Raw genomic sequence first — 25,484 nt, forward strand, 5'->3', positions numbered from 1 at the left:
ACATTTGACATGAGGCTAAGTGAGCTGGGAAATAAACTGCATTTGAGAGATTTGAATATAAACTGTCAACTTAAAAAGAAATGTTTCTAAAAATGCAGCAGCCTTTCACTGACCTCATATGTTAGCTACTGGCCAATGTCATCAACTTTCTATGTTATTGTCACTTTGAAAAAGAGAAACCACATCCACAAGTTCATTTAAAGAGGTATGGACGGACTAGTCCCCACAAACACATTCATGCATACACAAATACCAAACACAGGTCTCACCCACACACACACTCATTGTAACATTACTTGTGACACTCTGAAATAAAGGAACACAGCCATCTGGGAAATTACTGGAAAATCTTTCTCATCGAACTGCCGAGATACTCGACTGCCGTCAAGCAATCACATTAATCACAGCGTGCTTCCAACAGAAATATCAGTCCTGGTCCTTGATTGCCGTTGTTTCAATTTACAAGCAAAGACCATTTCCCTTGTGTGTGAGTAAGTGAGTTTGTGTGTGTGTGTGAGTGCGTGCGTGCGAGCGAGTGAGCGAGTGTGTGTGTGTGTGTGTGTGTACACTGTCATTAAGAGACAATGACATTGTCAATAATTACATTGGACCTGCTGAGACAAAGAGAAAAAAACAGCATTGAGATGCTGCAGAGAAGAGTTTCGACGAGTGCAAGTGTTTGAATGTCAGCAACGGACGGCTTTGCTTGTTTTCCATATGTGAAAACTACCTGAGGGAGGAGAGGGGGAGCAGAATAACACTCACCGTCTTGCCTTGCAGGGACTGTGGGGTGATGGACTGTGGAGGGACCGCGACTGCGATAGAGCGTCGGTCAGGTTGGTAGCCGTACTGCGGGGGAGGGGGATGAGACTGGAGAGTATTTAACAGAAAAAGATTACTTAACTAATAATAATAAATGAATGACATGCATACTGATGACTGTCAGTAATGATTTGTAGTTAATTAGCTAATGCAAACATTGTCACGCCCTTTAACTAAATGTATCCACGAACCAAGAGGAACATCACTGCATCAAAAGAAGAACATTATTAAAATAAGAAGGTAACAATAGTAAGCAGTCAGCCATAACATCATCCTGTTATCTATTGGTCAACATCTGCTCTCTCTGTCAGCAAATGTAATCTAACCCTAACCATTGAACAAAACTGGATGAACACCTCCCAAAGCAGGGAGTTGTTCCAGAGTCTAAGACCCAGATTCCCTGCATGACGATTACTCTAATTCATGGGAAATGTGTTTGGAGTATGCACCACTAAAGCACCATATGAAGTGAACCAGTGAGGGCCTTAAAGATGCTCCTGTATATTTACCTTATCCCTTTATTCTCACAAATAATCATTTTCTGAATTAATTAGTATTCAATGAAATTTGAACTGGCTGGTCGGAGGTTTGGGCACATCACTTATTGTTGCCCCATGGCTGTATATTAACCTTGTAGGTTAATATACAGGCCTGTGCAAGTCTTTTTTCAGGGATTACCCTGAAGCACGTGTCGAGACAGTAACAACACAACTCTATGACTGACAAGGCTCTTTGCTGATCCCTCCATTTCACACAAATAACGTTCTCACAGACCACAGAGCATTCATTCTTTCAAAGATTGAAGATTATTACACTTCAGCCCAGTGCATCTTAGAAGTAAAACGTTGCCATTTTGTCAAATCAGTCCCTAGTCACATATTATCAACCACACTCTTTTCTTAATCCTAACTAAGTGCTTTTGTTGCCGAAACATAACTTCCTGTAAACACTAACGTTTATTTTGAAAGGACACAAGTGATTATTGACAAGCCGCCCTTACAACAGAGGAGTACTTCGTGTGATGCTCTCCGATGCCAAAGGGCACTGACCAAGCGGTGGTATTTGACGAGTTGGAGAAGGAAAATCTGTGGACTCTTCAGCTCAATGAGGACTGTTTCATATCTTTAAGTATCCTTGCCATGCTGATTAGTAGGTGACGTTTTGCTAACTGATGACTCTAAATTTAGATCGTTGGACCCAGTGCAAAGGTGAAATGCTGACCCCTATTGGCTAGGTATTGCACATTATTATACTTGATTCCTACTTGAAATATTAACAAGGAAACTAGATTTTACATCACCCAAAGTAAAATATTTTAATTTACATAGAATTTGAGTCAGTCTCCAGTGCTATGCCCTCTACCTTGGTGAGGTGCGTCCTGAGCCAGTGGTCCTGCGTCACGTCCACGCTCAACACGGGTGAGGACACTTCAGCGTGGGAGCTGCTGGGGTTGTGAGCTACCTGCTGCCGAGGAGGTGGTAATGTGCTGTAGAGAGCCAGGGAGCCGTGAGACGGCGAGCTGGGGATGGAGTGTGCCATGGCATGTTCAGAAATGTTACCCATGGTTTTTGTGCTGGGCAGAGTGCCATACTGACCTACAGCTGGAACACCAGGAGGAGAAGACAAAGTCACACTGCAGAAAGATGCTTTTCCTGGTCTACAACACCTGTGATGGTCATGACATCAAACTGATGTTACAAAATAGAGAAAATAAACAACTAAACAAAGTGTACTTAAAATATTGATAATATAATCATTCATATAATTTAGGGGTATTTATCAGCAAAAGCAAAAACACAAAATTAAAGACATGAGACGAGGGTATTGCAAAAGGAGCTGCAACCCTATATTAGAAAAACGTATATTTTTATGAACAGTCTGATGCTGAGACATCGTCTGAAGGCAGGTTGAAATGGGAAATAGAGAGACGTAATGTGGTAGTACATATGCACTGGTCAGTATTCAGTTACATTTGTATTTTTCTTGCTTATTAAAAAGTACATATTTGAGTACCCACTACAGAAATGTGAAAAGAATTGCCCTGATAACATCAAACATAAACATAATATTACTGACTTGGATCAGAGGAGAGAGACACATATTTAGTCTTTTCCACTTTTGCTGGCTGGAGCCTCCCCACTAAACTGCTGTTGTCTAGACAGTGACTTAATGTGGAAGCTTGTAGCTGATGGTTAGAACTAGAACACAAAATGACAATTACAGACACACTACGAACACTGGGTCTTTTTGAATTGGGATTTTTGAACATAAGACAGCAACCGTAACAGATGAGTCCATCTCGAAGCAAAGGCATGGAAATGCTCGTGAAATATTTTAGTACAATCTTGTTTTGATCTGTTCCCGCTGTTTTAGTGTTTAATCTAACTAAATGGTCAAATTGAGAGAAAGTACAAATCAGGTGCATTAAAACGCAAGGGGGGAGGAGAGAGTAAGATAAGTTTAATTGAATCCTGTGCTCCTCTTACATCTTACTCCTGGTTGTCCGACTGGATGGAGGTGAAAAGGTCTAACCTCACTTTGCTGTCTGTTCAGGTGAACTTTAACATTGACAAAGACAAAGTTGATTGATTTGTTGTATATTGTCATGTTTATAACATCTCGGTTCCTGTCTGTCTCAATCTGTGGAGATGTGTTGGGATTGCAATTTGTGTTTGAAAGTTGACCTTTTTGTTTAATGATTTCATTGTTCTCTTTAGTTATTCATTCACTAAATTAGCGTAAAAACGTGTGATATGAATGGTTATATGAGTGTCTCTCTCCTGGACCAGATTACCCACTAGGTGATATGGGCGCCAGCTTTCTGATTGGACCCAGTAACGGCCACAGTACTTGCACGAATGGCAAACATGAATGGCAAGGAATTCAATTCTTGATAAAATATTAATAAAAAGTAAAAATTATATTTACCTGGATTTTCTGTTGTAAGGATGATGTTGAACAAGTTAGCAGGCCAGATGCCTAGCTTTCTGAGCAAACTAGAGGCTAATATGGAGAATTTCTACTTCCAAACCCTGTCGTTGTTCTTACTGCAGGACAGGAAGTAGTATTTCCTGTGTGTGATATACCTGTTGGCTGAGCCAGACTCTGCCTGGAAAAGGCCTGCCTCTGCTGCCACTCGTACAGCTGCCACATGGTGTCGTCCCTCATCGACCTCCTCTTCTCCGCTGTGGTGATGGTGGAGGTGGAGGCGGGACGGAGGGCCCGGTCGTACACAGAGCCCGCCACGCTGCAGATGCTGTCGGGCCTCATCATGCTGTTGCGGGGCAGTGTGCGATAGCCCTCCGGGTAGCGGGGCACGATCTGAGCGCGGTGGCTGGGCATGTTCCTGGGTAAGGTCTGGTAGGATGTTACACTAGGGGAGAAAACAGACCAACTGGTGAGTAGTGAGTAGTCAGTCAGTTGTTAGGCCTGTTCAATCATTTTTTTATGTTGGAAAGGAGTGAGGCTCTGGAGACTCTGACTCTGCTTATCAAATCCATTATTGCTGCACGTACGTTCCAGGTCATCAGATAGTCTGCAAATTGATGTTGCACCATAAATTATCTGTTTGTGCCTTTTCATCTGTCATCTGTGCACTTGGCACCAAATACCAACAGTAATGCCAGTGTCAAGTTGCAGAAAAAAACTGTTGTGCTGGTTTATGGCCCAATAAAGAAAAGGTTTCATAGCATTACAGAACACCGTCAAAAATAATAATCTTTATGCTTTACACATCAAGAAAGGTTGCATCTTTTGAAGCACAATCAACCAAAATTAGCAAAACACATGTTTGGTCCTTTTATCAGACTGTGTATAACAATAAAGGAGACAGAAGAGGAAACCATGGACAATGCTGCTCCACTACATTAATGAGGCCTTCACAAATCTGGACAAAAGAGGGAAAATCCAATATCTGTGCTGGACACTTGATTTTTAGGTAAGCTTTACTTGCAGAGCTTATGCAAAATGCAAAGATGATTGTGATCTTCATTGTTCATGGATCTCAGCAATGGGTTACTATAATCATTGTGTATGGTGGTTGTGAAGTCATTCTTCTGTGGAGTAACTACACTGTAAAAGAGTTTGTACAAAATCCACATTCCCAGTTCTGTGCAGAAATTAATTCCAGGTGAACACAAACCAACTTGATTTGGCTAACACTGACTACTGAGCAGTGGGGTCATTCTACAAAGGTATCAATTCATGGCCAGCAAGGAGTAATAATTACAGCAATCATTAACTATATTAATGCAATCCTTTACATTTAAGCCTCACTCAGTACCATGTCGCCCCCAATCATACATTAGAATGGGGGCATTTCCTCTTAGTTAATTCGTACAGTGAAGAATACATACTTTATGAGAACCAGGAACTTGCTGTTATATAGCAGCCAGTGAATCTTTAATGAGAGAGTAGTGAACAGGAACTAGCTTCATCATCTGCATCTGTGTGCCTTGGTGTGTAAAGGCCGCTTGACTGGATTTCTTCATCAAACTGCTTTTGTGAGCAGAACTCTGCTCTACTTTCACTTTCACATTGACTTGAGAACATGAAGTAATGAGAAGCTCATTACCATTGCAGCCATTAGCAGCCAATCAAAGAGGACATCTTGATTCTCTTGGACTGACCCTTTGACGGACATACATCAAGATTGCTTTCTTTCACCATTCATTACCTTGATAGGGAGAGAATCAGTCTTTGTTCTTTGCGTTTAACCATTGCATTGAGCAATGTATATTTGTTTGTTATCTTAATGCAATGACAATACAGTTACTTGAATGTGCCTAAACACCACCTTGCATTTGTTCCAGTGGAAGTCAAATACGCCCACAATGTCAAACTGTTCATATTAACTTTGTTCTGCCATATCATTTAGCACACCATAGTTTTAACCACATCACAGTAACTTCAACAGCTTTCTTTTCATTCAGGTTTGGTCCGAGCAGAGGAGTTAAACTTTCCCCTGTTGCCTCTTTTGCGGTTGCTAAATGCATGCAGGTTGAAGCCCCTGTCCTTCACCAGTGCACCTTTACTTACTGGTAAAATCTCTTTTTGTAACACACCTTTATAGTTTTGCTTTGCATGCAGAGTACTTTAGCCATAGCCAAGAGCAACTTGGGTTAAATGCTTGCACTAGGTACAATTTCAGCACAGACTGTGATGCTATATTTGTGTTTATTCCTAGTTTGATCACTAGCAGCAGGTTCTCTCTGTTGACCAATGTGTGAGAGTTTGCTGGATTCTCCTCAGAAGAACCACTGAGATGGGTGCTGGTATCAGGAGATGGGATGGCAGTAGTACAGTTTGGCAACAAAACACACTTTAGCAATAGCATGCACACTCACAGGCATATCAACAAAGGAACGCTAAAGCTGGCTCCACTTCCACATGGACTCAGAACCAGGACAGACAAGGCCTTAGCAGACAAACTGAAACAATACAATTAGCTCACTCTACTTTTTATAGGGAAAGCGTTTGGGCATCAGTCTTCAAATTACATGGTTAATAGCATCTTTGCAGTCTTCCGACAAAGTGCTTTACGTTTCATCATGCACACATTCACATTTGTACAGGGATGGCCAAGGCTATTTCGGGTTCAGTGTCCTGCAGACTTTCGACCCGCTCTACCACTGAGCCACCTCAGGTTGAAAGACTCAGTTGTCTCTGACTTGTGTGTTGTGTGCACTGGTCTGGTCTGAATCACTGTTCTTTTTTCATAGATGTGTTGCATTATTCTCAATGGGTTGGAATGAGTATGCCTCAACAGAATCTGAAACTCCAATCCTTCCACACCTTTTCAACATTGACATTATTGATTCTAAAACTGATTATTTCCTGTATTTTTCATTTTTCTCACAGCTACCTCTGACTTTTTTATCTTAACAGAAGAATGTCTTTGAGGACAAACTGTCAGAAAATGTCCTTGTGTGAGACACTGAACTGCAAGAGGCTTGCATGCGATCCGCAGCAACCTTTGCTTTTAGAATAGTTAATAAACATGAACCTCGGTAGAGGGTTGAAGCTGGGTGTTTTTAAAATCAAATTCCTAATGTCCAGGGTCCACAGCCAGGGGGAATAGGTTCCACAGCCCCGGGAAGCAATGTGTGAGGGTTTCCAATTTCAAATGTGAGCGTTTCTGTGCATGCCATACCGTTGTCCAACGGCAGGCCTCGCTGTTGTGTCTTTAAGGTGGGTTAAATAATGAGGTAACATTTCACATGTGTACCTGTATGTAGTTGACAACAAAATAGTTAATCTGTTCTCTTTTTTCCTTATTTGAAGTTAGCTGGATTATGTCAGACTTTAGACTAGGCTCATTTTCTGAAAACAACACTTTCTTATTGAATTCAGCTACAATACAGCCATTTAAAGTCAACATCTAAAATTCAATCTGTCAATTGAATTGGTAGAAGATCCAACCAGCAGGCCTCAATTTAAGACCACACAACCTGCCCTGTTAACCTGAGTGCCCATATGAATTAAAATGATACACGTAAACGTGAGGGTCCAGGTTTTAATCATGTCGGTGAGGGTCTCTGGCAGATATCTCTAAATGTATGACCATGCAGACTGTATATGCAGACTGTATATGCAGACTGTACACTAGAGAGGGGCTTGGGCCGCATATTTCTGTCCGAATGCGACAGAGTACCAGTGAGAAAGGAGCCCAGCCCGATGCTATAGTGAAGCAGCTTGAAAGGAAAACACATCTTGACCCAGTCAGTGCTATAGTCAGCCATAGGGGAACATTGCTCTTATTCAGGTCTGTAAAGGGGACAGCAACACGAAAAAATACATCCTTTCTGTGCTCTAGGGCTGTTTATTGATTTTCTTTTCTTCTACTTAACACGAAAGACTAGATTTTCTTGCTGATAGCAAACAATGAAACTGACTCTGAACGCTCTCCAAGTTTGTGGAGATATTTGGCAAAAGAACACATCAGAGTCAGCAAGATTATGAATTAATTTCCATTCATTATTAACAACTGATTTAGATCCAAAAGCTTCTTTTTGGAAACTCTACAAATTGTTGTTTTCCATCTCTCTATCAGCGAAGCAGCTTTGCTCCCTCTCTGTTGGAGACTTGGTTAACTGTGTAGCGGCCTTATTCTTCTGTGTTGACATTAACGGTAGCTGGATACCAGGATATGTATTGCAAATATGTTTTGTGGGGATTTCACCGTTTATATTGTTGTCAGGCAGAATGACTATAAGAATTTGTTTATTTGAATAGCTTAGTATTGAATGCACAATAACAAGGTACTGTGTGTTTATGCATGGCACTGGGCCCAGAACACAATTACATACATATATTAGGGGGTACCTGCTCCATCTCTCAATCAGTTCCTTGACCTTCAAAATATTGAAGACCCCTGCTCTGAACTAACTACTCAACAAACTAACTGAACATATAACTATGTTACAAACAAACTAGCAACTAAATACCGTCTTGCACTGGAATCATTCTAGCCACAACACCACAGGGTTGAGAAGAGGGGAGCGTAATGAGCCCTTTGCCCCGCTGGCTCAAACCACGGCTATCTTCAAACTAGAGCTTCTTTTGGATCTCAACTACACACCAGTGAAATTTCCTGACTTCTTTCATGATTGAGATGCTTTCACTGTGACAGAAGACTCTGTCCACAGACAGACCGTGGTGTATTCTCAATGATACGCAGGTCTATGCCGTATAGCCACTAAGAAAGCTCTAGGATTTCCAAATACCACTTAAAAAGGCATTAGTATACATTACTAATAGTAATGTATACTAATGTATTATAGTTTTAAGCCAAAACTTTCACTTCAGTAATTTGTTTTCCAACAAACAACCGACCTCTTGAGCCCAGAGGTGTGACAGCGAACTGAACAAACTGAAGATGCAGCGAGACCCACTACTTTAAACTACATCACTGGTACTTGCTGTTAACGACAATAACTATCAGTTTTAGAACAAAGTTACTTTTTTATTTTTTATTTGCACCAAGTGCTGATAAAGATGACAAATGTGGCTCGGCAGCATTGAGCCTGCTCTGCTCTCATTACAGTCTTCTTCCCATGACTTATTCATGGCAGCAGAAGGAGAGCAGAGCATCGGCACTCTGTTCGTGTGTTCCACTACGTTGCTCGGTTCAGCCGGCTAAACGCCAACTAAACGCCAGCGCTCCCAAATGAGATACACATCTGTGATGACACTAAGTGCTTTCAGCTCCCGCTTGTGCACAAGGTCAGATCAAGGACGGAGACGATACTCTGGAAATGAGGGGGAAGAAAGAATGGCAGGGATGAAAAAAGGTACTAAATTTTGTGGAGGGACATCAGCAGCATAGATATGTTCCTCGCTACTGACCGGTTAGTGCGAAACAAAATACGGTAAGCTGCCCTGTCAAACTGAACGTCACAGGTCCGACTGAATGCATGGACTATCAGGCTAGTTCCAATCCTTGGGTCTGCATGGTGGGGTAAAATTTGTACATACATAACCTTGAAAGTTCTAGAAAAATTCCTGAAAAGAGAAAGTGGACTTAATTATCTCATTAAAGTCCTTATTTTGATATTGCAAATCCCTAAACGGTTCCAAGAATAACAGTACACCTATTTAAGCACATTTATGCACGTCAGTCAGTCTCACCTCCTGGTGTCATCGTCCAGTCCTCTTGTCCTGTGTGTGCGGACCCAGTGTTCCAGCTGCTGCATGGAGTTAGTCCTGGACAGGCCCCTCTCTGGCTCCTGCACTGAAGCAGGGGACTTTCCTGGACCCAAAGTCAGACTGTTGTCCACCTCTGCCGGGCTGCAGTCTCCAGTCTGCTCCCCCGCCGTGGACCCCGAGCCATTGACCTGTGCAGCAATCTGAGCATTGAGGTTGGCCTGGCCCTGGCGAGATGCCGAAACTGCGGCGGCGATAGCGGCGGCCTGAGCCGGCTGCAGCTTGATACTGCTGATTTTAGTCAGAGACCTCTCTGCACTCGGATCTCTCGGGAAGCCGTACTTCTCCCCACGAACTGTAGCATACTTCCCCGCATCTCTCAGGGTAGCGTATTTATCCCCTTCTCTGAGCGTACTGTATTTCTTCACTGCCCTCAGAGTGCCGTATTTATCCACAACTTGTATGGTACCATATTTATTGTCCGTCTCCCTCATTATGCCGTACCGCTCCGTCTCCTTCAATGACAGCTGTCTCTTCACCTCTTTCTGGGGAACATATTTCTGTCCTTCTTTCTGGAGTGTGTGCCTGTCTCCTATTTTTTGCAGTGCATATTTTTCCCCATCCTTCTTCAGCAGGTACTTCTCTCCATCTTTAGTCGGAGCGTATTTCTCCTCTGTGGGCGTCACACTGCACCTTCCGTCCATGTTCTGAGCAGCATACTTCTCCAGATCCTTGTGGACTGCGTACACCTCTCCGTCTTTCTGCAGCAAGGATTTCTCCCCGTCTTTTCGCAGCATGTACTTCTCGCCGTCTTTGTGGAGGAGATACCTCTCTCCATCCGCCTGAAGCATGTAGCTCACGCCGTCTTTCTTCAGCGAGTACCTCTCCCCGTCTCTCTGTAAGGTGTAGTACTCACGCTCTCTTTGGCCGTTGTGTTTCTCTGGATCTTTTTGCCGTTTGTCGTCAACTCGCGATAAGGAGTGTTGTCGCACAGGCTCACGGTTGCGTTCATTGTTCTGGATCTCGGGCCGGGTTAAGACTCTGTGGTTCAGTAAGTTGTTCAGCTCCTGAGGGGTTCGCTGATCCACTTTCAACTTGTCCAGTCTGAGAAGAGAGGAGAGGAGTGTGACAAAGAGTAGAGTTTTCTAAGAGATGTCAAAGATATCTGAATTGTCCTGTATTTGTCTGACAGGCCCTCTATCTCTATCGGCCTTTATTTCTGGTCGTCTATTGGGACAAGTTTCAGATCTCTGCCACAAACCTGTGACAGTCCAAGACTGTGGGGTCTGATCCCTCTGGCACTTACTCAGGAATAATTTCATAGCCACAGCCAAGACTTTAAACTTGAAAATGTTCCTTTGTGATACTCTCTGAAAACATTAGATCAAGCACACACTGTGTGTAGGATATACTATATTTGGAAAATATATGTGTAGGTTGAAGAAGTAGTAGTAGCATGACCTAAACTTTGTTTGTGTATGTAACCTGTTACATTCAGCAATGTGTTTGTGAATGAATTGTAAAGCTGGATGCACATTAGTGTTTCACGGTTACACCTGGGTATGGTGTTCCTCTGTCTATAAAAGCCAGGTCCTCATGGTGTCTTTTTTACATATACGTATATTTTCTTTACAACCGTCATATCTGTCTTTGTCCCTGTGTTGTGCACCGACCTTCTGACTGGTTCACTGTGGACTAGAGCAGCATCAGTCATGACTTTCATCCAGGACTCCATCTCTTTGGCCGTGTCAGTACAGAAATAATATGTCCGCATGTTGGGGTGAGTGGCCTGGCAGTGTAGGGAGAGAGTTGGAGAAATGTGAGATTAATAGGAGGAGTAGGAGACACAGAAAGACTGAGGAGGAGAGCGAGGAGGAGATAAAACAGTGTGATTGTGACCTTGAGATACCAGCTGGAAGTCTTTATATCCATCATGTTGCCAGAATAGTGTGCTTGTGTACAGTGTCTGTGTGTGTGTGTGTGTGTGTGTGTGTGTGTGTGCGTCCCCTGCCTGTCTCTCCATGTGTGTTTCAGCTCAAGTGTGAAATCACATACGTGTGAAAGTCTTCAAGGCTCCTCTGTGTATCTTGGCATAGGTAAAACTGTATAAATAGGAATTACACTAATATCTCTCTCTCTCTCTCTCTCTCTCTCTCTCTCTCTCTCTCTCTCTCTCTCTCTATATATATATATATATATATATAACTATATATAGTTATATATATATATAACTATATATATATATATAACTATATATATATAGATATACATACATACACACACACACACACACACACACACACACACACACACACACACACACACACACACACACACACAGTATATATAGTCAACGTGTTGTTATCTCGTTACCACATTCATTCATTAACACCGGCAATTATTTTATCGCACATTAAATCATTTTTTTAATTATTATTATTTTAAAGTTGGTGGCTCACTGGCTCTGAATACACATACAGGCAAACTATAGGTTACAGGAGGGATGGGATGTTGCTGAGTTTAGGCTTTGGACATCACACGTCTCATGCAATGAGTGCCTTCGGGCCTCAGACTGTTGCAGCGCTCACATGAACCGGGACAGAAAAATGGAGAAAGGTACCGAACTGTAACATGGACATTTCATTTCAAATTTCTTCCAGATGGTGGAGTTGATAGAACCAAAGTTATTTATAACCACTGCAAATGCAATACACACTGTTGATGCCAGTATATCCCCCCCTCACCCTCAACAAATGTGGAGGGAGGCTTCTGCAGACTATGTTGGATGCATATTTGATTTGATTATATTAATGTTTAAGTTGAGATTTACAATAAATATTTATCTGCTACTGTGTAGAGGTAATACTGCTGTTAAAAAGCATCGTATTTAATTAAAAACAAAATAAATGTTATTGCACTTTTGTTCATATAGCAGTACTTTTAAAATAAAAGTATACGAAAGACTACTTTTGAATTCCTTATGGAATTTTACGCAAAACAATGGCATTAATTGGAGAAAATCATTAAAGAAATTGCGATTAAAAATTGTATTTGTTGCCCAGCACTAATATATATGTATTATGGCTGGGCACATTAACGCGTTACAAATGCATTTTCACTTTAAATCTCGCCCAGACAGCGTAGTTCAGACCTTGGCATTTTACGGAAATTAATTGCACATGCGCAAAGCTGTCTGATACACACTATGGCAGAGCACTTTAAGTTAGTATCAAATCTGGATCTTTACTCTTCTCTCAATGAAGAGAGCTTTCCACACATGAGGAGGCATGCGCAGAAAATGTTAGTTCTCTTTGGATATACCTACACATGAGAACAGACTGGAATTTTCTCACTGAGTCATCAAAAGCACGTATTGCTTTTGTATAAAGTTAATCAATTGCTGAACATACATCTTTAAGGTAAGCAACAAACTGAACATAGACACAAGAAGGAGTGGCTTGTCCCTCACAGGGACCTTACTACTACTGAACACACTGTTTATGTTGTTCCCTGATAAACAACAAATGTTTCTTCTGGCACCTGTTCATAAAAAAAGGAACAGATTTATATACTGTTGTTAACTTGCTGTTGCACCAGAGTGCTGTTATATTGGTCTGATAACATTACTTTAAAATAAAAGCGTGCAATACACTAGTTTTTACTTCTTTATTGAATTTTGAGCATGATGTGATTAATCACTGCTAATCTCAGAAAAACCATGCAATTAATCATTTATTTTTTTTGGCATACCATTCAAAGTCTTGCATCACATTTAGGTTCATAGAGGCATGGTAAGCATTTTCTGACTGCTGACTCGATCACAGTGAGGTTGCCATGTTTAGTTTCATTATGCAACATGTCCTACAAACTAGTTCTATTGGTAGGCGAATTTCTTTCACTTGGTACAAAGGCATGCAAGTTGTTTTCCCCGCTTCCAGTCTTTATGCTAAGCTAAGGCTAACCACGTCCCTCACATTTACCTTGAAGGCGTATTTCCTGCTGATGTGGTCATCCACTGACAACATGGAGATGTGAAAGCTTGGAAGCAAGATGCTTCCCAGGATGTTATCCTCTTTCTCGTCTGCATCAAAGAAGAAAGAAGAATAGTTACATGTCTACATATTAGAGATGGACATTTGCATTCTCAGCCACATCACCCTAAACTAAACTAAGTTGAGTGTTGATCCGGGTTGGAGGGGGTTGTAGATGAAATTATGCTGTGTTCACACCGAACGCATCAAAAAATTCCTCGACGCGGGTCGAAATTTTTTTTGACGCGCGTCGAGAAATAGTGTGTTCACATCAAAAGCAGCAAGACTAATCGCGGTGCCGCAAAGGGGGCGTGGCTTATCTCAGCCGCTTCTCTCCTTGAGAAGAGCGATCTTTTCCGTTATAGACTATGAAAATAACCACTAGATCTGCTTTATACTTTTTATGGAAGTCACAAAACCGTGTGAACATAAACTACATTGTATTTGGGTTCATAATAGTATCCGCTGTCCCACAACAGCCTGAATAAAGCCGCTATCAGCTCCTTCCGGGTGACCGGCAGGAGTTTGATTGTGAGGAGATTTATTTGTATTTTTAGACATTGGAATTAATTCAGTCTTGTATTGAAAATGTTCGCAACAAATGAAATATATTTAAAAGTATCAGACTTAATGTGCTCTGACTCTTAGCTGAACATTTCTTATCGTCTGAGGAATTTTAAAAACGCTTATGAAAAATAGGAACTTGTGCAAAGACCTTGAGGCTAATATTTTCATAAAAAGTTCCATAAACACGCACGCAGACACACACACACACGCACACACACACACACACACACACACACACACACACACACACACACACACACACACACGCCAAGTAAATATTTATTGATTCCACAAAAGAACAACAACCTTGGAACAACAAACTGAGGTGGCTTATGGTGTGATGCTAATGACAGCATGGCTCTATCTCCTCTCTGTGCTCTGATAGCACAATGCTGCTTTGATGGGAGCGTACGGGCTACAAACTTAAGGCAGCACAAAGCAGGCACAAACGTGTCTGCTCACTGGCTGCAGTAGAAACCTACAGAGCCTCCAGCCAGCGCTGCTGTTTGCTTTAGCCGAGGCTGCATGGTGAGCCCTGCAGCTCCTCCGGCCACGTCCCTATACTGCTGAATTATTGAGGTACAGAACACACACAGGGAATGAACAAGAAAGAGAGGGAATGAGCAAGCTGGCATGCAGAAAGATGCATAGGTATACACTGCAGTGTGAGAACCGTTTTCTTTGAAGAAGACTTTTCCTGACTGATTGATTCACAGTTCTTCACAAGGTTGCCTGCGGTTTGAGGAAGCTGCTAGTCTGTCATTTGTTTAGAAGAGTCCCTGACCTGTGTACAAACACACTTCAACTGTTGATACTTTAATTGAGATACACGTTATTATGGTATATTATAATCAGAGTCACTTTTGGCCCCCTATGAATCTTAAAATTAAGATAATAAATTGTGCCCAATAAGTACTAATATTGATGGACAAGATATTAAGGTGTCCCCACAAATCATTACACTGTGCAAAAGTACATGGGTGGAAGTACATTTACTCTTATTCTCATTACTGTGAGTTATGTCTCTACTCCGGAGACACAAAGCTGCACTCGGCATCTGATATCCTTTGTTTTTTGTGGGCTGCGGGTTTGAATTCAAATGTGGTACCAATGTGCCACCAATGTGCCCTGTTCACTTATAAAAGTGCACCATCCCAGTAGGCTGTAAGCTTCTCCATAAATCTGCTAATAATCACAGGCTTCATATTTACAGAAAACTGGAGATGTAAAATATTCAACTGAATGCTTATCCAATGTTTACAAAACTGTATTGGCACCTCGTCAACTTGAAGCACAAAAATGACAAGTTAAATAACAAATGAACTGCGTTTACACACACACACACACACACACACACACACACACACACACACACACACACACACACACACACACACACACACACACACACAGAGTAACACACTGAGCTGCCATGCAAGGTGCTGGCCTGCTCATTGGGAGCATTCTTGACATGTGGAGCCAGAGAATTGAGTCAAGGGCACTTACACTAACATGATGTGACGAAACATGTCAGTGCACTTCCTGTTATGCTTTAGGCTTATAAAGAGAAGGACCATTTCACAAGTGAGGCAGTTACTTTTATTGCAATTCATCTATTTTTACTTGAGTAAAAGACCTTTTAAGTAACCGTACATAAAGTATTCTTGGAACTCCCATAAGACGAATCATGATCTGCTTCTCTGCCAAACTTTGTGACAACCTAGAACCTGCTTCATGTAATGTATGACAGATATAAGCATTAGTGTTTGCCTCACTTTGGTAATAATGGAATTATTAAAGTGCATGTAAACACAGAATTAATTAAGATTAGATTTGCAGTAGATTCTTATCGCCTCTGCTCATACGAAGAGAATTAAGTGCAACAAATCCAAATCCTGCAACCACCTCCCGAACTGAGTGACAGAAGGTACTTAGAATAAAGTGATAGAGCAAGCAGGAGAAAATGGAAAAATAAGATGTTATTATTGGAGAGCCGAGCACATCATTGTTCTTCCCGAGGACGCCTCTCTCTTGTCTCTGGCTGGCTAAGCCAATAAACATCCAATTTTCCCCTGGGTTTGTCATGAAAGCGCCTGCTGATTGCGCTCTGGGAGCGGCTAATTTGTCAATTTATGGAGATGGAAAATCTCTCTCAAGAGTTTAGGAGACACGAAAGAGGAACAGACGAGCTTTTGTGAACGTAAAAGTTTTAAATTAGTAGTGTTGTAACGTGGGTGAAAGCAAGGACGACTACTTTTAACTGTCGAGGCCGCTTAATGTTAACTGCATGTGACTCTAAACTCTACACTAAGGTATCAGCAAAATGTCTCACTGATGAGAGCACCACCATCAAAATCTATTGGCTGAAATCTCTGTGGGAGACCTTTCGCTCTCAAGTCATGGCTAGTAACAGTTATTTTTTCCCAATAATTCAACCATACAAAAATGAAAATATTCTAATTACCTTGTGCACAATAATTATAAACACTATTCTTCTGCAAGATTTATTCTCATCTGTTCAGAAGATATTTGACAGCACTAAACTTAACTTGAACTCACCAGTGCCTTTGCCTTCTGCACGGCTCTGCCTCCAAACATGAGTGGTATGATAAAATAGTGAAATAGGGAATGTGCTTTTTTGAATTGCCCTTGAACAAAATATTATTCGCTTTTGAATGTGTGCATGCGTGTGTGTGTGTGTGTGTGAGTGTGTGTGTGTGTGTCCTCACCACGGTAGTAGAAGAGACACATGTCGCACAGAACAAACCACCTCTTCTTCCAAAGCTTCATCCCTGTGCTGTCCTGCATGGGTCAAAGGTCACAGACCTTCATCAGTGAGTCTGTCATAGTGTAGTGATTACAGAAAACAATACACACACACACACGCACGCACGCACGCACACAGACACAGTTTCTCTTCTTTGATCTCCCCTCACTTCTCTTCTCTTGACACCCTCGCTGCCTCCCCCTCTGGCTGCTTCTATTAACCAGCTTCTATCTTTTCCTCTGAGACAAATTGCTCTGTTTTATCCCGTCATAACGCAGTGACAAATTTGCCTCTGTTTTGCTCGGGGCGAAAGCCTGTGCTTTGTTCTCTATGCTGCTGCTCTGGTTCTTTTTTATAAGCTCTTAGAAAAAAAGGGTTCCAATAGGTTCTTCCGGAAGGCCTGGTTCTCACACAGTACGTCAGAATTGAACGTAGCCTATGTGACTACACCCTTTGGTTTGTGTACTGCTTTCTTGAAAAGTTTCAAGTTTGCCATTTGGGTAGTCAGTGTCTTAGGTTTTGGACGTTACGATCTTACGCCGTGATTACTGCAGCGACAATACCACGTTTTTTGAGAGAGTTCGCTCACTCTTTGCAATGTGTCAAATTCCTGAGGTCAGGAACTTTAAACACTGATGACATTTATTCTGTCATGGGTGCTCGATGCCTGACAGGTCTGTGGGGATGAGAGGGGGCTATGCTGGAGTGAAGTGGATTGATTCTAATCTCAATGTGAACATAGTGAGCAGAAGCACAGGGCCAAGGCTGAGATGGGGGTTATTGTAAGTTGAGTTGAACAGTGCTTGATGGGGCTGTCTTTAGAAAGTCACACAGTGGTCGAGGGCCACAGACCAATTAAAAAAATGACCCACTGTAGATCTTTGTGGGGTGAAGAAAATTGCTCAACTCACGAGTGGTTGGAAAGGGAATGAAGAACATGGCCAGCCTCAAACTAAGTTAGCTAATGTCCAGTCAAGCCCCACAGCGGAGTACCACACAATACTCTCATTTGCTGAGGTTCCACAGACTGCTGCTGCTACACAAGTCCTTTCATTGCAACCAAACAGCGGAATGCCTTCAGTCAGTCGTGTGGTGTAGTGTACATAATGTACACTTTTCTACAAGTTTATTTTAACAAGTAAATACAAAAATTCTGTTGCTATTGATGGTCGCTTGATTATTTCAAAGTAGTATATTTGTGCAAAATATCCCATGTCATGCAATTTAGGAAAAATAATTAGGCGTGAGAACGTGCCGATACTTTCAACATTTTGGGGGCTAAACAATGGTCTAAATCAATAACAGATCTCCAATCAAATCTCTATACATGTTACGATACTGCACTCAGTCACTATTTGGTTCTAATGTGTCACTCCCTGTCAAACCACACATTGTATTTAATTTGACATTTCTCTTTGTGTATATGAGGTATATGTTTTTGGACAGAGCCAGGCTTGCTGTTTCCCTCTGCCATTCGTCTTGATGCTAAGCTTGGCTTACCATGTCCTTACTCCAGCTGTATAGTTATTACACAGTCATAAGATTGTAACCAATATTTCTTATCTTTATATTAAGAATGGAGCAAATAGTTTTTTGTGAATTTTCATCATACAATTAAACAGAATACATTCCAAATGCATTGACTAATACTACTACTTTATGTTCTTCGGTGTGCACCTTTCACCATTTATTTTTGCTGTCAAGACATATTCCCTCACCTGTCTTCTATCAATCCACTCTTTGTCCCGTACAAACTCAACCACATCTCATAATCGTTCTCCTGTACCTGTTTGTAAAGCCAGTTGCTCCTGACAGCTGGGGCATTGGGGTTCCTCTTGATGGAGTTTGACCTCTTTCCAAAGTTGTGAATTTTCTTGGAAGGTCTAGATGGCTGTTGAAAAACATGAATGGGTTCATTTGAATATACACTTACATGTATTAATACTATTTTTATTATAGCAATTCAAATCTACATGTTTCAATACACAAGTCATACAGATTTTTATGTATTTTAAATATGTTTCCATACAGAGATAAGGAGAAAAAAACATTAAGACAAAACATTAGCATCCCTCTGATCTCAAAACAACAGTATTGAACCAGTTCCAAGATGTTGACATGGTGGTACTCATTAGAGGGAAGTGCTTTAATGCTTTTGGTGACGCTGTCCTTTCTTCTCCAACCACCAGATTCAGTAGATCTGAATCTACTGATAACAAGCATACTTTACAGTGGATTATTATGTCACGTTTTTGCAAAACTGTCTCTCTAAATCCCTTTTTAAACTAGAAACTAATGGCCAGGTGACGCTGCAATTTACTATAGATAAGTGTGCTGTAGTTAGTAACCATTGTGCTGCATTCACACCAAAAGCGTTGTGAATTATTCACACGTAGATTACATGTGAAGTCAATGCACAGATTCAAATGGTTGCGAAAAAGTGAATTTCACACCGGGCGCCGGGCATGACGTGAGTAACACTGCGCGAATGACGCAAATTAACCAAATAAAGTCGAGCGAGTAAACTCAGGCGTGGTGTAAACGCAGCATAAGTTTACGTTTAACCCTGTTTTGTCGGACTTACTTTTGTTTATTAAATGTATTTTAGGAAAAATGTATTTGCTGACATTATTATTTTCAATGGTAACTTTTTTTCCGCCAAAGAAGCACTACTTTTTTTGGACACAATTTAGCAGGTTTAAGCTACTAAAACACCTTTCAGGTTTGTGATTTAGGGTTATATAAGAAATATAATTTGACTTGACTTAAAACTAATTTAAGGTTTAAACAAAAATTCAACCAACCAAAACCATGATCTTTCCATCACCTTGCAAAGGATTTGATATTAAACAGAAATCATGTTGTACTTGCTGCTGAGATATTGTTTGCAAACAAAAGTCATATGTTGTCAATCATGATTTTGCAGGTATGTTCAGAATCAGAGTTTTGCAATTTGTCAAATACAATACGTTAATTGACAACAAGCGTCTTCATTATGTTGATGGCATGAATCAGGCAACATTACATTGTATTGACTCTTTATGAACTGATAGTATACAGTTGTACTTTCTAGTCGACAGAGTTTTCACAGGACACCACACAATGCAACAGATAGACTTCCATTACATATCCTAAATACAACCCCTTACTTATTCACTATAATTAACGGCTCAGCAATGATGGGAGATTATATATTGAAGACATAGTGCATGTTTAAATATGTCAATGTGCTGCTTTCAGTCTTTCCTCTCGATGTTAAAACTGGATGCAGGAATTCATTCAGCCACTAGAGTTTCACTGAGGTCCGAAACTGATGTCGGGTAATCGGGTCTGACTCACTATCGGCGAACCAGTTCATAAAAAAGGGGGTTGGATGGGGTTAAGGTCAGGGCTCTGTGCAGACCATATGAAACTGGGAGAACTTTACCTTATGGTGCTAACATTGTGTCATGTTGAGAGAAATTACATTTAAATAGTGGACAAAGAAGAAGGCACAAGTTTGTTCTTGCCTGTATGTTGTAACATTCATGGTATTTAAAGCAAAAGAAAACACACACACAATTTAATAATAAATACTGTGAAATATCCTTGAAATATTAGCAGCTCGTTCTCGGCTGGTTTGACCTTCAACACACACCTTTAATAACCCGTCTGAGTGTCGTTTTCTTTGGAAGCTTTCTCAGGGAATAGAGCTCAACTTGATTGTATATAATGACATACATAATGATATGAGGCATTATACTTTCTGTTGGCCTGAGTAAGCCTGCTTCATACTCCTGCTTCTTCAGCCTCAGGGTAATGATCTCCCGCACAGCATTATGGGAAGAACAAATCAACTCTTTCAGGGAGCTGGCTGCTGAGTGAAGGCTTACTGTTGGTGTAAATCACTTGAGTGAATATGTTTTATTCATTCAATCAATTATCAGCATGTTAAAGGATGAATGTCAAATTTATCAAAATACAAAACCTTTTGAACTGAAGGTTTAAAAGGTTGTATATTTTGAGCCACTTAATTTGCATAATCAAATTTGTAACTGACACAAATGGACCTGTACTTGTATAGCGCTTTTCTCGTCTTCTGACCACTCAAAGCGCTTTAAAGCTACATGACATCATTCACCCATTCACACCCATTCACACGCTGATGGGAGGAGCCACCATGCAAGGTGCCACATCAGTATTATCAACCATTTATACACCGTCGGCGCAGCTAAGGGAGCAATTTTAGGGTTAAGTGTCTTGCTCAAGGACACATTGACATGGGCTAGCGGTGCAGGGAATCGTTCCACCCATTGAAGGACGACCTGCTCACCACTGAGCCACAGTCGTCGGCTACAGTAGTACAACATTTGTTAAAACATGCTTCTTAATACCAAAATCATGTCAGTTTGTATTATTATTAGTTTTATAACAATTAATAGCATTATTAGGCCACAGAAAGCTCCAGTTTTTACAAAGATTTGAAGACAACCAGATTATGTTATCAAACATTGGATTATGCAAAAGAGGCTTCTTAGACAAAGTACAGCAGTATACAGCACAGTATGAGAGCTACAGACTGACACGGCCTCATGTCACACCTGCAGCATGGCTAAATATATGACCCCCTCTTTTATACCCACATTAGGTACAAATATACCAACTCAGTCAGCCTCTGTCTGCTAATGACGCTTCATAAACATAACTTATTATTAGCCCTGTGTTTTTATTAGAAGTGTAATTAAACTGCTCAACAGAGATGTGCTTCAGATTTAAGGCCTGTATGGATAGAGACTGACCCGTGTGGATGAGGTGGTGGTGGTGGTGGCAGGAGTGACAGTGGTGGCCGGGCTGCCAGGGAAGGTGCTGTAGTCGGAGCCCCCCGTGTAGTTTGACGCCTCGCTCATGGTGCTCATGGGACGTTCCTTCTTGTCACTGCTGCTGCCCTGCTCTGAAGAAGCTTGAGGAGCCGGCCTGCCAGAGGGTGAGAGACATAGAGAGACAAAGACAGAGGGCGTTAGTCAGACATTTCACATGTATATTAATAAAGTACAGCATCATGAAACACTTACAGGTGAGACCATGACTAAACCACAGTATTTGATTGTGTACATTCAAATGGTTCAATTATTAGAAAAGCCAGACTTCAAAAGCCAAAGTTACATGGACTCACACTTTGAACAAATATTCAGCAGAGTGACAATTATAAGTTGATGTGCAACCATCTTACTCTTGTTGAACAAAACAGCCTGGAAAAACTTACACTGAGATAACTGAGAATGGGCATCAGTCCAGACTGATGTCAGTTCAGCTCAGCAGTCAGATGTCAACGTCCATCTCCTTTAACAAAGGTGTGAATGTGTCCTGGCTTAATTAGTTTATTCTGCTAGAATAGCTGTGTGTATGTGTGTGTGCGCGCGTGTGTGTGTGTGTGTGTGTGTGTGTTGATGACAGAGGAGGCAGAACAGAATCCAGCTAGCCAATCAGCCAACCCCCCACCTCATCAAGCAGTCTCTACCTCCACTCTGTTAATGACACTATCTCTGTCAGGGCCATTAAAGAGAGGGAGGATGACAACGAGATGAAGGGTAGAGTGGATTGAATGAGCGCGAGCAGAGAGGGAGAGCCACAGAAACTGAGATAAAGAAAGTGAGAATGTGAGGGAAGAGAGTTGGCTTCTCTGGGTGTCATCTCTGATTCATGCTTCTACATCCAGCTAATTGAAATGGCCTGCCACCTTGGCTTGACAAATTGAACCAGCTCAAAGTTTTTTGCCCCTAGTTTAGTAGAAGGACAATTGCTAATGAGAGAAAAAGAAAGTTCAAGGTCGCAGAGTCTGATTAAAACTAGCACACAGTGATTGCTCCATTTCCACTAGCAAGGTCAGCAGAGTATAAACAGAGAACCTCAATGAAACTTATCATCGACGTTGTTGCTCTTGTTGACGATACACACAAACACACTCTTATATTACTGCTCTGACAAGAAGACCAGCAACAGCACGAGGGGGGTCGACCTGAACCCACCTGGACCTGGTTTCTTTCTTCCTTTGTTTTCTCAGCATTAAATGGTACTGCTATGTTTTACTGGCATTATTTTGTGCTATACCTGCAGCACCAAACCACACACAGACACACTTAGCAGAAGCTGCAGCAGCAAGCATTGTAATCTCACAGTTTATGGACACCGTCATAATCAAAACGTTGCAAAAAGTAAGTATACACCATAGGTGTAGTGACCATTTGAGTTGATTGCTCACATTGTCTTGCGGACTTTGCTTTATCATTGTAGGCGCAGGTTGAGTAAAACAGAGTCTACGTTGAGGTGAGACCTGTTTCATCTTCTCAATGATCTAGTTTGGGAGAAAGGTTTTCTGAAAACCCCGATACCTCAGAGTGTAATAAAACTCTATATCAGCTGTGTTGTTCCCACTCTGCTGATCACATAGTAAGATAGCATCAGTAACAAAGTCTTCTTACCGCCTCCAGCCCCTTCTACTCTGCCTGCCTCATTAACTCTTTGTAAAACCATCATTCCCTGTTACGCTTTGGCCTGCACAGCTCCAATCTTAGATCAAACAAGTTTATGACCACTGATCCCATAGTTTACCAACCTCTGCTTAAGTACTGTACTTTGATTAAAATTACACAGTGTAATTTGCATGCCAACCATTTAAATGGCTTGAAACACATTAGCAGATTTTCCATGTTCCACACTGACAGCTGTGATAAGCTCTTCGCTATACTTTCCTTGAAGACAAAATGAAAAAGCCCCAACTCTGCAAATTAAATGTTGACTAAACTCACATAGCACATAACATTGATTTATTGTAAGTACACAACATTTATTTGAGTTTCTTTGAATCTTGAAATGAACACTTGATACGCAGATACATTCATCGTGAAGGTTTAAAAGAATCAATGCATGTTTTCCAGCAATCAAAGTTCTTAGCATATCAGAGCACCTAATGCATGACAATAGAGCATTGGATATTGAGCAGTTGTCCATCCATAAGCCCTTCAAGGCCAGTAAACTTGTCATATCGATCACTTAGCTCTTAATATGGGGTAAATTACAAATATTAGTTAAGGGAACTGCAGTGGTAATTGAAGTTATGGTTTATTATGCCTTTTAGAGTAGTTTAGAGAGCTATGTTGTTCTAAATATAATCCTGATTCTCTTTTGATTTGAGATTTGACACCCTGAGGCTAAACATGAAACCTGCATTATGTACTTCTGTATTACATTCTTAGGCGTTTTCTTTTGGCATCTTTCCCGCTGTGTTTGAATCTTTAGGACAAACAAAGTGTGGGTGCAAAAGCCCTAGTCAGTCTATTCCATTCAAAGCCGGAAGAGACACAAGACATTTATTATGAAACATCTTTTAGCAGTCTCTGGAAATGGACCTGTCCGAGAGCTCTTCTAGTCTTCTGGTCACTCAAAGCGGTTCAACTCTACATGTCGTCATTCAACACATTCATCAAGTGCCACCTGCCCATCAGGAGTAACTAACATTCATACACATATTCACAGCAATTTGGGGTTAAGTGTCTTGCCCAAAGACACATCGACATTGACTAGCGGAGCCAGGGATCGAAACATTCGATCCTCTGAGTAAAGGACGACCCGCTCACCACTGAGTGTAAAGGGCGAATTATACTCTTGCAACTACAACTGTGTCTGGCCACGCAGTCGGATCGACTTGTTTTGGTTTATAGTTCCCGTGCGTTTTTCATACTCCAGAACAGTAACGCAACGACCGTTTAGAGTCGACCTGCACGCCGACGTCCACAGATATCTCCCTCCAGGAATTTACCTCCATCTGCGTGTCCTTATACTCCGTCAGACGGGTTATTTAAATGCTCATATTTGTGGACCTCTTCAGCCAAACGTTCTTCAACAGGATCCATTGTTTGTGTTTCTGCTATGGCTTTTAAAAACAGCGGTATTATGCTATGAAACCGGAAATGCGAGACTCAGAAAGGACGTGGTTAGCGGACTAATCACAGGCTTGTGGGCTGAGAACGGCTCGCGTAGCTCTGATGGATAGTCAGACATTTTGGGTGACGCACGCAAGCACGCAAAATGGCTAATGGGACTACGCAAGTGGGTCCATGCGTGTCTTGAGCTATAAGACACAGTAAGTGAAGGCATTTAGCCATTGTTGTTCTGTGGCTCTGCCAGAGACACTGAATTGCTGGCCAACTGACTGTGAGTGAGGGAGGAGGCCTCCCCTCGCCTCTAGTAAAAGGAGCCCTACATCTAAAGCAGGGTGCCTAGCACACATACACGCACGTAGGCACGCATGCACGCACACATACACACACACACACACACACACACACACACACACACACACACACACACACACACACACACACACACACACACACACACAATCCTTCCCACTGTCTCATGTTATCTGTCTTCTCATCGTTCAGTTGCTCCATGAAGCCCTCCGTTGGGCGGCTCTGTTTACTCTCCATTCAGTGATAATGAAACCGGTTTGTGTGAGCGCTGTGTGGAGGCTGTTTCTCAGACATCTAAGCAGGATCAAAGACCTCTGCAATTGAATGAAATGGAGTTTTGATTCTGATCCATTTGTTCACAGTTTGTGTTTTGCACCAGTGTTTATTTGCTCTGACTGTACTGATGACTCAGCTCTATTTCAAACA

At 41.5% G+C, this 25,484-nt stretch overlaps 1 protein-coding gene across 12 annotated transcripts in view; it reads right to left on the minus strand.

Moving 5' to 3' along the window:
- The window catches only part of LOC137791243 (pleckstrin homology domain-containing family A member 5-like), a 167,350-nt gene that overhangs the window by 30,743 nt on the left and 111,123 nt on the right, over positions 1-25,484 (minus strand). For 10 of the 12 annotated variants that reach the window (XR_011078018.1, XM_068585961.1, XM_068585960.1 and 7 more), the window contains 9 exons: positions 21,609-21,783; positions 18,617-18,721; positions 16,793-16,865; positions 13,446-13,546; positions 11,139-11,254; positions 9,451-10,569; positions 3,909-4,195; positions 2,185-2,423; positions 766-870 (listed from right to left, as the gene is read on the minus strand). Coding sequence is in view for 11 of the 12 variants with exons in the window: in XM_068585961.1 (XP_068442062.1) it covers positions 766-870; positions 2,185-2,423; positions 3,909-4,195; positions 9,451-10,569; positions 11,139-11,254; positions 13,446-13,546; positions 16,793-16,865; positions 18,617-18,721; positions 21,609-21,783 (2,320 nt within the window). In the remaining variant the exon portion in view is untranslated. The remainder of the gene's footprint in view (positions 1-765; positions 871-2,184; positions 2,424-3,908; positions 4,196-9,450; positions 10,570-11,138; positions 11,255-13,445; positions 13,547-16,792; positions 16,866-18,616; positions 18,722-21,608; positions 21,784-25,484) is intronic. The other 2 variants (XM_068585963.1, XM_068585955.1) reach the window with 1 other exon arrangement.

This window comes from Clinocottus analis, unplaced genomic scaffold (genome assembly GCF_023055335.1).
Source record: "Clinocottus analis isolate CAN_PGR_092001 unplaced genomic scaffold, fCliAna1.0.p SCAF_20, whole genome shotgun sequence".
NCBI classification, from domain to species: Eukaryota; Metazoa; Chordata; class Actinopteri; order Perciformes; family Cottidae; genus Clinocottus; species Clinocottus analis.